This window comes from Amphiura filiformis, chromosome 18 (genome assembly GCF_039555335.1).
Source record: "Amphiura filiformis chromosome 18, Afil_fr2py, whole genome shotgun sequence".
NCBI classification, from domain to species: domain Eukaryota; kingdom Metazoa; phylum Echinodermata; class Ophiuroidea; order Amphilepidida; family Amphiuridae; genus Amphiura; species Amphiura filiformis.
Window position 1 is genome coordinate 31,781,965 of NC_092645.1, and position 14,946 is coordinate 31,796,910.

The 14,946-nt window shown below is 36.2% G+C and overlaps 1 protein-coding gene across 1 annotated transcript in view; it reads right to left on the reverse strand.

The window, feature by feature from the left end:
• Positions 1-12,977, reverse strand: part of LOC140140123 (polyunsaturated fatty acid lipoxygenase ALOX15B-like) — a 34,444-nt gene extending 21,467 nt beyond the window's left edge. The window contains exons 1-3 of the mRNA XM_072161957.1: positions 12,864-12,977; positions 1,131-1,474; positions 562-687 (exon numbers count right to left, since the gene is read on the reverse strand). Coding sequence (XP_072018058.1) covers positions 562-687; positions 1,131-1,474; positions 12,864-12,885 — 492 coding nt within the window. The 5' untranslated portion in view covers positions 12,886-12,977. The remainder of the gene's footprint in view (positions 1-561; positions 688-1,130; positions 1,475-12,863) is intronic.
• Between the last annotated feature and the right edge of the window lie 1,969 nt (positions 12,978-14,946).

The window sequence follows — 14,946 nt, forward strand, 5'->3', positions numbered from 1 at the left end:
CATGGTAATTCAGGATAAATCATTAATTTTACCTGATTGGGCTGACATTTTAATGTTTATAATATAGACATATATGTTGAAAACCACTGACGACAAGTTTAATAATATGGCTATCTAAGCGCCAGCTTTCTTGAAGCACATCAGTTGTTGTAGCTAATACTTGTTAATTTGTTTTCTCGACGTCAACAATACACTCAGAAACAGCTGATTCAGGGTGACACCGCATGCAAACCTCAATATTAAGTTACCACAGTGCCCACTCCCAACCCTTGTACATTTTCACGCATTCCTACACCTCAATGGCAGCCATAGCTGGGTCCCCCTTTAGGTCTATCCCACCTAAAATGTGAAATGATGTGGTCTTGGCGGGGATATTAAACTGCATTCCATCACCCGTGTTACACGCAGAGAAAAGAATGATGAAAGTTTACAACACAATACAATTCAGCATCGATTTTTAAGCGGATTTAATCCACCCAATTGGGCAGTCACAACACCAGTTTGGTGCAGAGCATCACTCGGCTCGTTGGATTCTTTAGTATTTTAACAATATATTATTACCATTGTTGGAATGCCCCCTGCAAAGTGAGAAAAGTAGAACCAGTCTCTGTCCATGAATATTGCTTCATGTCGTCTTTCCGCGTTCCTATCAAACTGTGGAAGACATGAATCTACTGCTGTGATGATCTGAAAGAAAATGGATGTCAACATTAGAGGCATACAACGAGCCTTAAAACAATATTATTATAATTATTGTGATCCGTGCACATCAAGCAGTCTGGAGGAGGGGCAAAATCGCAGTCCTTGCCCATTTGCGCCATGCAATCTAGTTGGAGAGGAAACAAAAACGGCAAACGCCTGATTTAAATCTTCTCTTGTTGATTCTACCACAAAGTTCAGAGGAGAACCCAGGTTACCCAACCCCTCCCCTTGTGATTGCATGCAACACATGTGTATAATGAAAGACAGAGATAAAAAGACTAAATTGCGTCTGACGTCAGGGCAAAGGCGCGCCGTGATTGGTTGCCAACCTGCGCAGTACGGCATTTTCTGTCCAGTTGTCAGAATTTCAGAGGCGAACTAGTCTGTTTATTATTGTCTTTCATTATATGGTTTTGAATGACATATACCTGAGATCTCATTGTTATCCATCGTGTAATCGGAAACAGCGTCTTATGTTTGGTCCGTCCCTCCGTACATGTAATCGTATCCACAAACCACTTCAGGTCTGTAAAGTTGCCAACACGATGGATCCATATCTCAATCTGGTCGATTTTTTCAAAGGGTGCAGAGACGTAAAAATGATTCCTGGAGCCTTTGCAGAAATATCTTCCACTATACTTGAAGATGTCAGATACATAGTTGGTGGTGCCATCTACATTCCAAAATCGGATACAAACATCCCCCTTGCCGATTATATCTTGGTCCATGTATTGTCCAGTTACAATGGATATCCGGAACTGGTAATGTCCATCTGCAAAAAAAGTGTTATCAAGAGTTGCAAAGACAATCACGATATGGGTCAAGTGAAATACATGGGCAATGTTAAATGAAGGTCCATAAACATTACAGGCCTTAATGGTGATGAGCGTTGTTCCAAAAACACACCATTCATGTCAAAACAGTGCAAAATTTACCCCTTATTCCCAAAACGACGTCCGATGGCGAAAATCCGATCCTTTTTTCACGTGTTTATTATTACAGCGTATGCGTAGCCCATATATATCGGAGTGGGTCCCCCGCACAAAATAATACTTAAAACAATGTTGTGACATCACCACCTCTATAAAATGTTCCAAAAACAGGCCCTCAAACTCATAATAAGGGTCCAATACAAGAATGAACTACAGAAATTCATGATAATCTATCTTCATGTATAACCACTTATTTTGGATAATGGCCGCACAGTGTCATCGTCCCGATATCTTCATGGCAGAAAATGCCATGGTAGGGTGAATCCACAGCCACGAATGGGTGTTCCCACCTGTTTATAAAACACATAATAGGCTGAAGGACATCCGACTAAGGCTAATGATATTAGCCTGTGACTGACCTCTGTACGGTCAGCGAACATACATACGCCATTGTCATATGCTTTTAACTGCCTTTACGATAGTCTCCTACACAGTCAGTTTGTGTCAGTCGGTCGGACACTCGTCGATCCTGTAGGCCTATGTTCGTGATAGCCACATCATACAGTCTGGGACGAGACTACCTCCACGAGGGTCTACGCTGCGCGCTGCGCTATATAAAATCTGATGATTTTGGTCACTTTTTCAGCTCAAGACGCACGCTGGTTTTTCAAAGCGCAACCTAACGACGATAATATATGTTGAACATATATGTTCAAGTGCAAGGAACCACATCTGGTTTCTTTATACGAAATCATTTACGGGAGATATTCATCATTTTCCACCCCGGTATCAAAAGATTTATCGTCTGAATATCAATCGTGCATAGCACATTTACGTGTATCGATCCCGTGTATTCATTTGAGTGTCTCTGGCTGTACTAATGTAATTATTAACCGGGCGATGTCGGTGTGGGCCGTCCCGTTATCTTTCTATTTGATGACAAAAGCAGCCGGCGAATCTGTCTTACCAAGGCCGAAATATTTCAGAGATCCCCGTGTTTTCTTTTCGCTTGCTAGCGCGTATTGGCCGTTGGCGGCGGGGTGTTAGCGTCACATGATGCAGGACTTAACCCCATTAAAAGCTATTAAACCAAGATAACACTCATTGAAACAGCTCAACTGATTAAATCGGATCTTCTCTGGCTGTGCACATGTGACTGTTTTCATGTGCGATATCGCAATAAAGTTTGCGTATTATAGCTTCAGTTGGGTAACCGATTATAAAGGAAACGAAAGGAAACAATGGTATGTGTACTTTTGTTCACGAAATGAGACAAAGACCTGCTTTTTGTTAACCAGCATTCTTCAAAATGAGCAACATAATGATTGTTGACTTAACACGGTTTGGAAATAATTTCTTCATATTTTTGGTGTTATCTGTCGTTTACATATCCTTCCTAAAACACAAAAGTGCGACCCTCTCCAAACATCTAAATTAGCTAAAAATTTAGGTCATGTTAGAGAAATATATTTGCTAGAAGTTTTGGAGAATAAATAAAATATTGGCTGGTTATTTTTCACACAGTGATGTTAACTAGGCAAGTGTCCATTCTCCCAACATACATCATTTGTACAGTTCACGCGTCAATGGTGAGAGCACTGTGTATTGTGTATAGGAAAACGGACAGTAACTGCAGTATGAAGGATACAGGATCTAGGAACAAAGTCGTCGACGTTTTTATACAAATAGAAGCATTTAAAAACACGATAAACAAACTAAACCTGGCGAAATCATTTCCGCATACAATATACATATCCTTTGACCTTCAATTTCCACTTTAAATGACAATATAGAAGACAATTTATTTCCGCCACACTCGGTAACTCCCAGGTGCTGACTGCCGAATCATACTTTTTCCCCGCTACATTGTTTTTTTCCTTTGGAACTTTACAATGTTGAATAGTGTGTAGCAGGGGCCCGGGGCAGGGGCATATGATAGTACCGTACCGGGGTGGTTTGGGAAAGGGGTGACCGCCCCTCTTTCGGATTGGTTTTCGTCTAAAACACTGTTGATTGATGGCATGTGTAGAACTGAGTATTATATGTCATTTTAAAAAATAAAAGGGAAAGAGCGGCAACATGCAAGTAAACAATTTCCTGTTAACCTGTGCATGGGATGGGACCGGGGTGCGTTAAAAGTCCTACGGGTGTGTGTGTGTGGGGGGTAGATTCGTTACGAGAATGGGACTTCTTTTTAAAAGTCAGTATTACTTTTCTACAGATGATTACCTAACTTTCAGAAATACGTACCATTTTATTCTTCTATGTTGTACAGAAGCTGAGATATAGGAATAATGAGAAATGGCGGCCATTTTGAAAATGGCACCTAACTAATGTTTTTGAAATCAGCACCCCAAAATTGAAAGATTAAAAGCCATTTTGGCACGCAAATCTAGCGGGATGCAAATATCTGACACAGGGAACCGTATCTGTAGCTGTTGCCTAGATGATAACTTTCATCATGTTCATGGATAAACAAGAAATGTAAACATTAATATATAACTAAGTAACAAAATAAATAAATAAATAAATAAATAAATAAATATAATGGATTTTAATGAAATTAGGATCAGTAGGTAGATGTCAACCATTCCTAAAGATCCAATTCCTCATAGAAATAACATGGCACGAATTTAGCCCGTTCATTGTGCTGATTCCAAGAAATCAGGACCCATATAGTCCAATACAATAACATGACATTTTGACAATTCACGTTGTTGTTTAGCAAAGGTTAACTTCTGTTACGCCTCATCGCTCTTCGACATTTAACTTTGCCATTTCCTGTTGTGATATTCCTTCAAGGATCTAAATACGTACTACTGTCTGTTCAATTAGCTTAGATTCTTGAATTTTTAAGATATTTGAAAAAATAAAAAATTGTGGTCAAAGTCATCAAAGAAAAGTGTTAGCACAGCCTTTAGACCTAACGTGATTTATACTTTTCAAATTCTAAAGTTCAATTTAAAACCCCATTTCTTTTCAATTTTGGTCTTTTCCCGCGATATTTTTATAAAAAGCCGTAGAACGTCGGGTACCATAAAATTTTTGGAATCAATCCATTTAGAGCAATGGGGACGAATGTCACAATGCGCAGAGATGGTATTTATTCGACCATCCGCATCAGGAAGTATTGTCCAGCAAAATATTTGCCAGTATGCCTATAATTTGTGTTGAAACCCTACTGTCGAATCATTACGTTATTATTTATGGGAACTAAGATTTTCTAAAATAGGCCCAGCTTATATAAATACATTCCTTGTGTATTTATTTATTTGTTTATTAATTTATTAATTTATTTATATATTTATTTATTTATTTATTTATTTATTTATTTATTTATTTATTTATTTATTTATTTATTTATTTATTTATTGTGCGAATGGGTCTGAGAATGGGTCTGAGAAGGTATAGGCCTATAGGCCTATTATAAAACTACACATTTTCAATTTGTTATTTCCTTTTGTTTGTTGAATACAAACTGAAAAAACTGTGAAACAAAAGAACTTTTATACAAGAAAATATTATTTAAAACAATCAGGTTACAGAAAACATTTCTTGTAAAGTTACTGTATCTGAAAATGTCAAGCGAATGCTGATATTCTTGGGAAGGAATGGTGGTATTAAACAAAACTCAATTTACATTGTAAACCAGTTGAAATGAGAACGAAATCCATAATTTTAATGTCCTTGTTTAGGAAAAAATAATGCTCAGAATAATGTTATGCATAAAACGTACTCGTGCCATATAATTTCATGTAACAAAAACCGGTGGACCATCATCACCTATAGAACCTATCCAATAACCGGAACGGTATAACAATTGAAATGGCAGGACAGATTGGTGGACAGATTGTTTTGCTAAATTGGATAGGGTCTATGCCCTAAGTTGAGAATGGACCGTCCCACTCGATTTGTAAAAAGGTCGCGAACCCTTTCGGTGGACCCAAGTAACTGCCCAAAATGAGGCAAAATTGAAAAGAAATGGGGTTTTAAATTGAACTTGGGAATTTGAAAAGTATAAATCACGTTAGGTCTAAGGCTGTGCTAACACTTTTCTTTGATGACTTTGGCCACAAGTTTTTATTTTTTCAAATATCTTAAAAATTCAAGAATCTAAGCTAATTGAACAGACAGTAGTAATAGTAACTAAAACATTATGTACCAACAAAATTTAACTCTCTTCACGCGGGTGTCGACTGCAGACGACAAGTTTTTAAAAAAAAGAAATCAAAATTCAAAAAATTCAGAAATGTAAATTTTCATGACCATATTTGGAATCAGCATGAAAAATGCATTAAAATGAGTACAAACAAGCCTAGTATTGATCAGTAGTTCTTAAGATAGCTCTTGATATTTTGAGAAAATATTTCAAAACTTGAACTTTTTCCATTGAAGTGCATGGCTAGCACGTAGAGCATTAAGGATCATACTCATTTATTACCATTTTTCAAAACACCAATTCGCCGTAGAAGTGATGAAGTAACAATCAATGTTTGAATATATCGCACTGCACTATAGAATATTCATATCACGCTGATCACTCGCACCTGTAAGATTCATATCTTTGAAAAGAACGGTATTGTATTATTGCAGACATACACAGGTGATGAGTACAACCTGCTTATAGTGCAGGGCGATATGTTCAAAATTGTTTTAACCTATTGTTATGGTCATTATGGAGGTCAATCCTGTTACATCTACGGCGAATAACAAATCAGTTGAGTGTCATTGGTCGTACTGTGCAGGCAACGCAAAGTCTCCTGACACTGATAAACACATTGGTTAGCACCATTTTAGCATAATAGAAAAGAGAGCAAATCAATATTATCAGTTACTGCTCCTTTATGTTTTTGTGTCAGCTCCTGAAGAACTGACACCTTCTCCTACAGGTTTGACGATCACGTGACAAATCGAATCTGTGACGTCAATATTAAAGGGGCACTTCGTGATCCACAGCCTCATCCCCCACTTTTCTCAAAAAAAGTTGAGATTTTTATATCACTGGAATACTCTGGCTACATAATGTTTATGTACAAAATATTTCTTGCAGATTAATTCGTTTAGCAAAGATGTCGCGAAATTTGAATTTCGTTCTGGTGCACCAGAACGAAATTACAACGTATTGTCTATGGAGCAGTGTAATACACATAATCATGCATAACTCGCAAACGCAAAATCGGAATCAACTGAAATTTTGGGAATATGCTTCGCCAAAACACGTATAAGTGTATAATTATTTAAAGTCATAATGGGCTTTTCCAGAAATAAAAGGTACATACCCTATAGAAGACAAATTTGACACATCTAACCTCGTAAATCAAAAAAAAATTATTTTGGGAATCCCAAGTCTTCTATAGGGTAGGTGCCGTTAATTTCTGTAATAGCCCATTTATTTATTTATTCCCCCCCCCCAAAAAATTTCATAATGCAGAACCATTTCCGACCACGCTAGTAGATGCCATAGTTAAGTAGTGTTTGAGTTTGTGTGGGTGGGGGAGGAGATATAATTATAGATAGTCGATAACCGATAATCAATGATCAATCAGTTATCAACGTTCAGTTAAATTCTAAACCCTAACACGCAAATGATGAAACAGACTCTCATGTTCAAATGGCTAAGGATGATATCCTTGTGGATACTGGGGGGGTGATGGGGTATTGATTATCGATAATCAATTATCGATTATAGATAATCAATAATCGATAATCAATCATTTAACAATTATTCAATGTATAGGCCTACGCAACCGACAAAACTGGGAATCGCTAAGGATGATTTCCTTCTGGGTATGGGGGGGGGGTTGTGCGTGGAATTAATTATGGCTAATTAATTATCGATTATCGATAATCAATTATCGATTATCGATAATCAATTATCTATAAACAATTATCGATCATCAATCATTAGTTTATCAATATCCAATGCTTAAAAATGTATAGACCTACGCAACCGACAAAACGGGATATCTGCATTAATTTGAAAATATGATTTTCTCCAAAGTGCTAGAAAAGCACACTCTTTGACCATTTCTATGCACGTCGTATCTCTTGCAACCTGAAGGAACGAAATTTGTTTCCGTTTTGGATTTCAACAGCTTAAAATTGACATTTTTCGTAAAATGCACATCAAATATTTTGTTCTGAATTGGAAAATCTCTCTTGGTATAAAATGAAAAATATTTCGGATTTTGGTTGTCAATTTCAAACTTTTTTTATATCAATCATCATATCCGTGGGCACGTGGTACTCTATTTTGAAAGCCATCCGAGTCTCCATTTTGACAAACGGATAAAAACAAAAATAGTTTTAACATTGTCATCTATGGAAGAAAAATCACGAAACAGCCTTTTTCTCAAGAAAAAAAATTGGGACTCGAAGATAAATTTTCTTGAAACTCGTTTTTAAAATCTTTATATATGCTTAATAACTTTTAAAAAAATTTTTTAAAAAAACGAAAAAAAAATCTGAAGTTGATACTCCACGTAAATGATTTCGTATACGCTAATCCGAACCCAAACCTAACCATTATCCTTCTAATAACCCTTACCCTAACCCTAATCCTAATTTCGTGTAAATTAAGGCCTACATGATGAAGAAATAACCAAACTTTATTATAATATTGGAAACTAACTCAATAATAGCCTCATACCCCCAACTCTGCCTGCTGCTTTAGCTTCACTCTTGCATCTCTGTTATTGAACTGTGACAGAAGATTGATATGCAACCTCTCACAGCGTCCGAAGTTTTGTGTCACGTGACCCTGCTCTGTATGGGCTTTTCCAGAAATAAAAGGTACATACCCTATAGAAGACAAATTTGACACATCTAACCTCGTAAATCAAAAAAAAATTATTTTGGGAATCCCAAGTCTTCTATAGGGTAGGTGCCGTTAATTTCTGTAATAGCCCATTTATTTATTTATTCCCCCCCCCCCAAAAAAAATTTCATAATGCAGAACCATTTCCGACCACGCTAGTAGATGCCATAGTTAAGTAGTGTTTGAGTTTGTGTGGGTGGGGGAGGAGATATAATTATAGATAGTCGATAACCGATAATCAATGATCAATCAGTTATCAACGTTCAGTTAAATTCTAAACCCTAACACGCAAATGATGAAACAGACTCTCATGTTCAAATGACTAAGGATGATATCCTTGTGGATACTGGGGGGGGTGATGGGGTATTGATTATCGATAATCAATTATCGATTATAGATAATCAATAATCGATAATCAATCATTTAACAATTATTCAATGTATAGGCCTACGCAACCGACAAAACTGGGAATCGCTAAGGATGATTTCCTTCTGGGTATGGGGGGGGGGGGTTGTGCGTGGAATTAATTATGGCTAATTAATTATCGATTCTCGATAATCAATTATCGATTATCGATAATCAATTATCTATAAACAATTATCGATCATCAATCATTAGTTTATCAATATCCAATGTTTAAAAATGTATAGACCTACGCAACCGACAAAACGGGATATCTGCATTAATTTGAAAATATGATTTTCTCCAAAGTGCTAGAAAAGCACACTCTTTGACCATTTCTATGCACGTCGTATCTCTTGCAACCTGAAGGAACGAAATTTGTTTCCGTTTTGGATTTCAACAGCTTAAAATTGACATTTTTCGTAAAATGCACATCAAATATTTTGTTCTGAATTGGAAAATCTCTCTTGGTATAAAATGAAAAATATTTCGGATTTTGGTTGTCAATTTCAAACTTTTTATATCAATCATCATATCCGTGGGCACGTGGTACTCTATTTTGAAAGCCATCCGAGTCTCCATTTTGACAAACGGATAAAAACAAAAATAGTTTTAACATTGTCATCTATGGAAGAAAAATCACGAAACAGCCTTTTTCTCAAGAAAAAATTGGGACTCGAAGATAAATTTTCTTGAAACTCGTTTTTAAAATCTTTATATATGCTTAATAACTTAAAAAAAAAAAAAAAAACGAAAAAAAATCTGAAGTTGATACTCCACGTAAATGATTTCGTATACGCTAATCCGAACCCAAACCTAACCATTATCCTTCTAATAACCCTTACCCTAACCCTAATCCTAATTTCGTGTAAATTAAGGCCTACATGATGAAGAAATAACCAAACTTTATTAGAATATTGGAAACTAACTCAATAATAGCCTCATACCCCCAACTCTGCCTGCTGCTTTAGCTTCACTCTTGCATCTCTGTTATTGAACTGTGACAGAAGATTGATATGCAACCTCTCACAGCGTCCGAAGTTTTGTGTCACGTGACCCTGCTCTGTATGGGCTTTTCCAGAAATAAAAGGTACATACCCTATAGAAGACAAATTTGACACATCTAACCTCGTAAATCAAAAAAAAAATTATTTTGGGAATCCCAAGTCTTCTATAGGGTAGGTGCCGTTAATTTCTGTAATAGCCCATTTATTTATTTATTCCCCCCCCCCCAAAAAAAAAAATGTCATAATGCAGAACCATTTCCGACCACGCTAGTAGATGCCATAGTTAAGTAGTGTTTGAGTTTGTGTGAGTGGGGGAGGAGATATAATTATAGATAGTCGATAACCGATAATCAATGATCAATCAGTTATCAACGTTCAGTTAAATTCTAAACCCTAACACGCAAATGATGAAACAGACTCTCATGTTCAAATGGCTAAGGATGATATCCTTGTGGATACTGGGGGGGTGATGGGGTATTGATTATCGATAATCAATTATCGATTATAGATAATCAATAATCGATAATCAATCATTTAACAATTATTCAATGTATAGGCCTACGCAACCGACAAAACTGGGAATCGCTAAGGATGATTTCCTTCTGGGTATGGGGGGTTGTGCGTGGAATTAATTATGGCTAATTAATTATCGATTATCGATAATCAATTATCGATTATCGATAATCAATTATCGATTATCGATAATCAATTATCTATAAACAATTATCGATCATCAATCATTAGTTTATCAATATCCAATGTTTAAAAATGTATAGACCTACGCAACCGACAAAACGGGATATCTGCATTAATTTGAAAATATGATTTTCTCCAAAGTGCTAGAAAAGCACACTCTTTGACCATTTCTATGCACGTCGTATCTCTTGCAACCTGAAGGAACGAAATTTGTTTCCGTTTTGGATTTCAACAGCTTAAAATTGACATTTTTCGTAAAATGCACATCAAATATTTTGTTCTGAATTGGAAAATCTCTCTTGGTATAAAATGAAAAATATTTCGGATTTCGGTTGTCAATTTCAAACTTTTTTATATCAATCATCATATCCGTGGGCACGTGGTACTCTATTTTGAAAGCCATCCGAGTCTCCATTTTGACAAACGGATAAAAACAAAAATAGTTTTAACATTGTCATCTATGGAAGAAAAATCACGAAACAGCCTTTTTCTCAAGAAAAAAAATTGGGACTCGAAGATAAATTTTCTTGAAACTCGTTTTTTAAAATCTTTATATATGCTTAATAACTTAAAAAAAAAAAAAAAAAAAACGAAAAAAAAATCTGAAGTTGATACTCCACGTAAATGATTTCGTATACGCTAATCCGAACCCAAACCTAACCATTATCCTTCTAATAACCCTTACCCTAACCCTAATCCTAATTTCGTGTAAATTAAGGCCTACATGATGAAGAAATAACCAAACTTTATTAGAATATTGGAAACTAACTCAATAATAGCCTCATACCCCCAACTCTGCCTGCTGCTTTAGCTTCACTCTTGCATCTCTGTTATTGAACTGTGACAGAAGATTGATATGCAACCTCTCACAGCGTCCGAAGTTTTGTGTCACGTGACCCTGCTCTGTATGGGCTTTTCCAGAAATAAAAGGTACATACCCTATAGAAGACAAATTTGACACATCTAACCTCGTAAATCAAAAAAATTATTTTGGGAATCCCAAGTCTTCTATAGGGTAGGTGCCGTTAATTTCTGTAATAGCCCAATGTACGATCTTATAATATGAATTTGGTTTTTTTTTTTTCAAACCTGATTTTTTGGCATATTTGTAATGTTTACACATGTCACAACATGCACCTAAATGGAATCAGCCAAATTTGTTGTGTTTGTAGGTAAACGGAGCAAAGTTCGACATAAAGTCATAATTCAAGAAATTATGAATTTATGTCCGCCCTTTAGAACTGCGTGTTAAACGGCCAAAATAACAAGCAGTGTTTCTTTCACGTTACCTCGTTATTTCAGCTCAAAATGGACAGAAACCATTCCCGATCATTACTACTATTTCAGCATTTTGAGTATATAATGACAAATTTAAAATTTGAAGGAAATCGTACATTAAGCCTTCAATGATAAATGAACTACCACTAAATGTTCCTGTCAGTCCTGCATTGCAAAACTTCTCATGCAATTCCATCTTTAACATTACATTCAAATAATAATTACATTGTAAATTGGAACTGACACCATTTTGTCAGGAATTCTTGTTTAGAAGCTAGTGTACCAGGTATTTATTCAAAGGGAAAATCAGAAGTTACTGAATCGGTAAAAATGCAAATTATCCGAACCATCAAATGTAGCTAAAACAGGTTTGGAGAACGTAATCAGATATTCAATATCAAAATGGTCTCCAAATGTTCCTTTGACAATCAAAATAAGATTGATTTGCTTGTTTTGGATGCTATGTTACGTTGGGAAACAATACAAAATAGATCAAGGCCAATAAGATTCAATGGGCTTTGACTTTGTTGCAATGTGTTATTCCGTTAAAGTGAAATCTTACTTGTGCCTGCATGGGTTACTAACAATAGTTAAAGCCATATTTTAACATTTGCTGAGGAGAACGCCCTCAAAAAACTTTAAATTCTGGTTTTTACACGATTGTAATGTACTTTAGTCAATAAAGATACTCTGCAAAAATCAAGACTTTATGTGCTGTAGTTTTGTCAAAATCCGAGATTTTGAATACAACAATGGAACCGGCGTTTTATTATAACGATGGAAATATTAGTCGAACACGTATGCACAGTACGTACACGGCGTGCGGGATACACATACACACGCCCAGAGGATCGTACCGTATCGGAGTAACATGCATGGGCGCTAGTAGTAAATTACAATATTCTATGCTTTACATTATTAGGACGTGTTATGTCTTATCACCTGCATGCATGGCATGTTAGCCCAACATGTTAGCACACATTTACAAAAATGCTAAAATCTGATTTCAATTTAATGTAAAATGCTTACCGCCTGAATTTTGGTTTCCCATAGTAGCCACCAGGCGTGTTCAACCAACTGCAACTAGTATTATACTAATGAACATTTAACACAGCACTCCAAATTTAGAACGCATTATGCCAGTACCAGTTATCCAGGATACCGGTATACACATACATAATCCTACGCAGGATAGGCCTAGTTGTCCATGGGTACCCTTTCCTCATTGGGTAGAAGGTACATACAGCAACTGACATTTAAGAATGAATGAGGATGATTTTCTTGTGAAAATGTCATACCTCAATATCTATCAATTTCTTTGTATACATTGCTTTCTCAGTTGCAGCTCCAACTTTACGGAACAATCGTCCATATCTGAGACTAATGTGCAACAATAATAATTGCAAGACTCTTTTATGATTGTACAATTTACTTGCTTTATGTTTCATGCTTCTTTTTACACATTTTTATGGAATATTTTGTCAGTATCGATCCCGGGTATTCATTTTAGTATATCTGATGCGCCAAGTAATTATTAACCAGGCGATGTCGGTGTGCCTCCCCGTCAGCCAGAATAACGTAGCTATAAAATCTTCATGCCAACACAGGATCTGTGATGCCAGTATAGAGGCCGCAACATGAAATACTCACTATGGATAACCACCAGTTAGTGGATACTCAATAGGTAAACTTAAATCAGGGAAGCATAGAATGTATCATTACAGGAAATGAATCTAGCTGTGTATGAACTTGATCATGTTGATTGTGACGATCACTGCACATTATGAATAGGCCTATATCGGGAAGGTCTATTAACTAAAGTCTAAATATTCATTCAATTATAAGCATACTATGGAATAGGAATATTGAAATCAACCAGCCCAAGATACAATACATCGTTTGGTTCTTTGCCTATTACATGTACGGAAATAAAAATACATGTATAAATTCTTGTATACAAGTCATATAAATAATTACAAGTATGGATAGTTCAGCAATTTTCTTGCAGCGAGATCTCTAGATTCGACCACAGTTAATCGAAACGCGTCCCACATAATAAGCTTTGAATGAATTTTCTTAACAATAAAGAAATATTCTAGTTTAGTATCCATTCCTACTTTGTAATCAAATTGGCTGACAATGGGGTTAGTCTTGGCATACAATGTAGAGTAGATCACTTTATCATAATAAAAAGTATTTGACGACTTCATCATTGGGTCCTATCTACCTAAGATGACTTGCTATCTACCTAAGATGACTTGCTATCTACCTAAGATGACTTGCTATCTACCTAAGATGACTTGCTATCTACCTAAGATGACTTGCTATCTACCTAAGATGACTTCATCATTGGGTGGTATCTGCCTAAGATGACTTGCTATCTACCTAAGATGACTTCATCATTGGGTGGTATCTGCCTAAGATGACTACATCATTGTGTGCTATCTGCCTAAGATGACTTGCTATCTACTTAAGACGATGACTTCATCATTGCGTGCTATCTACCTAAGATGACTTCATCATTGGCTGCTATCTACCTAAGATGACTTGCTATCTACCTAAGATGACTTCATCATTGGGTGGTATCTGCCTAAGATGACTACATCATTGTGTGCTATCTGCCTAAGATGACTTGCTATCTACTTAAGACGATGACTTCATCATTGCGTGCTATCTACCTAAGATGACTTCATCATTGGCTGCTATCTACCTAAGATGACTTGCTATCTACCTAAGATGACTTCATCATCGGGTGGTATCTGCCTATTATATAACTTCATCATTGGGTGGTATCTGCCTAAGATGACTTCATCATTGGGTGCTATATCTACCTAAGATGACTTCATCATTTAATGCTATCTACCTAAGATGACTTGCTATCTACTTAAGATGACTTCATCATTAGGTGGTCTCTGACTAAGATGACTTCATCATTGGCTGCTATCTACCTAAGATGACTTGCTATCTACCTAAGATGACTTCATCATTGGGTGGTATCTGCCTATTAGATAATTTCATCATTGGGTGGTATCTGCCTAAGATGACTTCATCATTGGGTGCTATCTACCTAAGATGACTTCATCATTGGGTGGTATCTGCCTTAGATGACTTC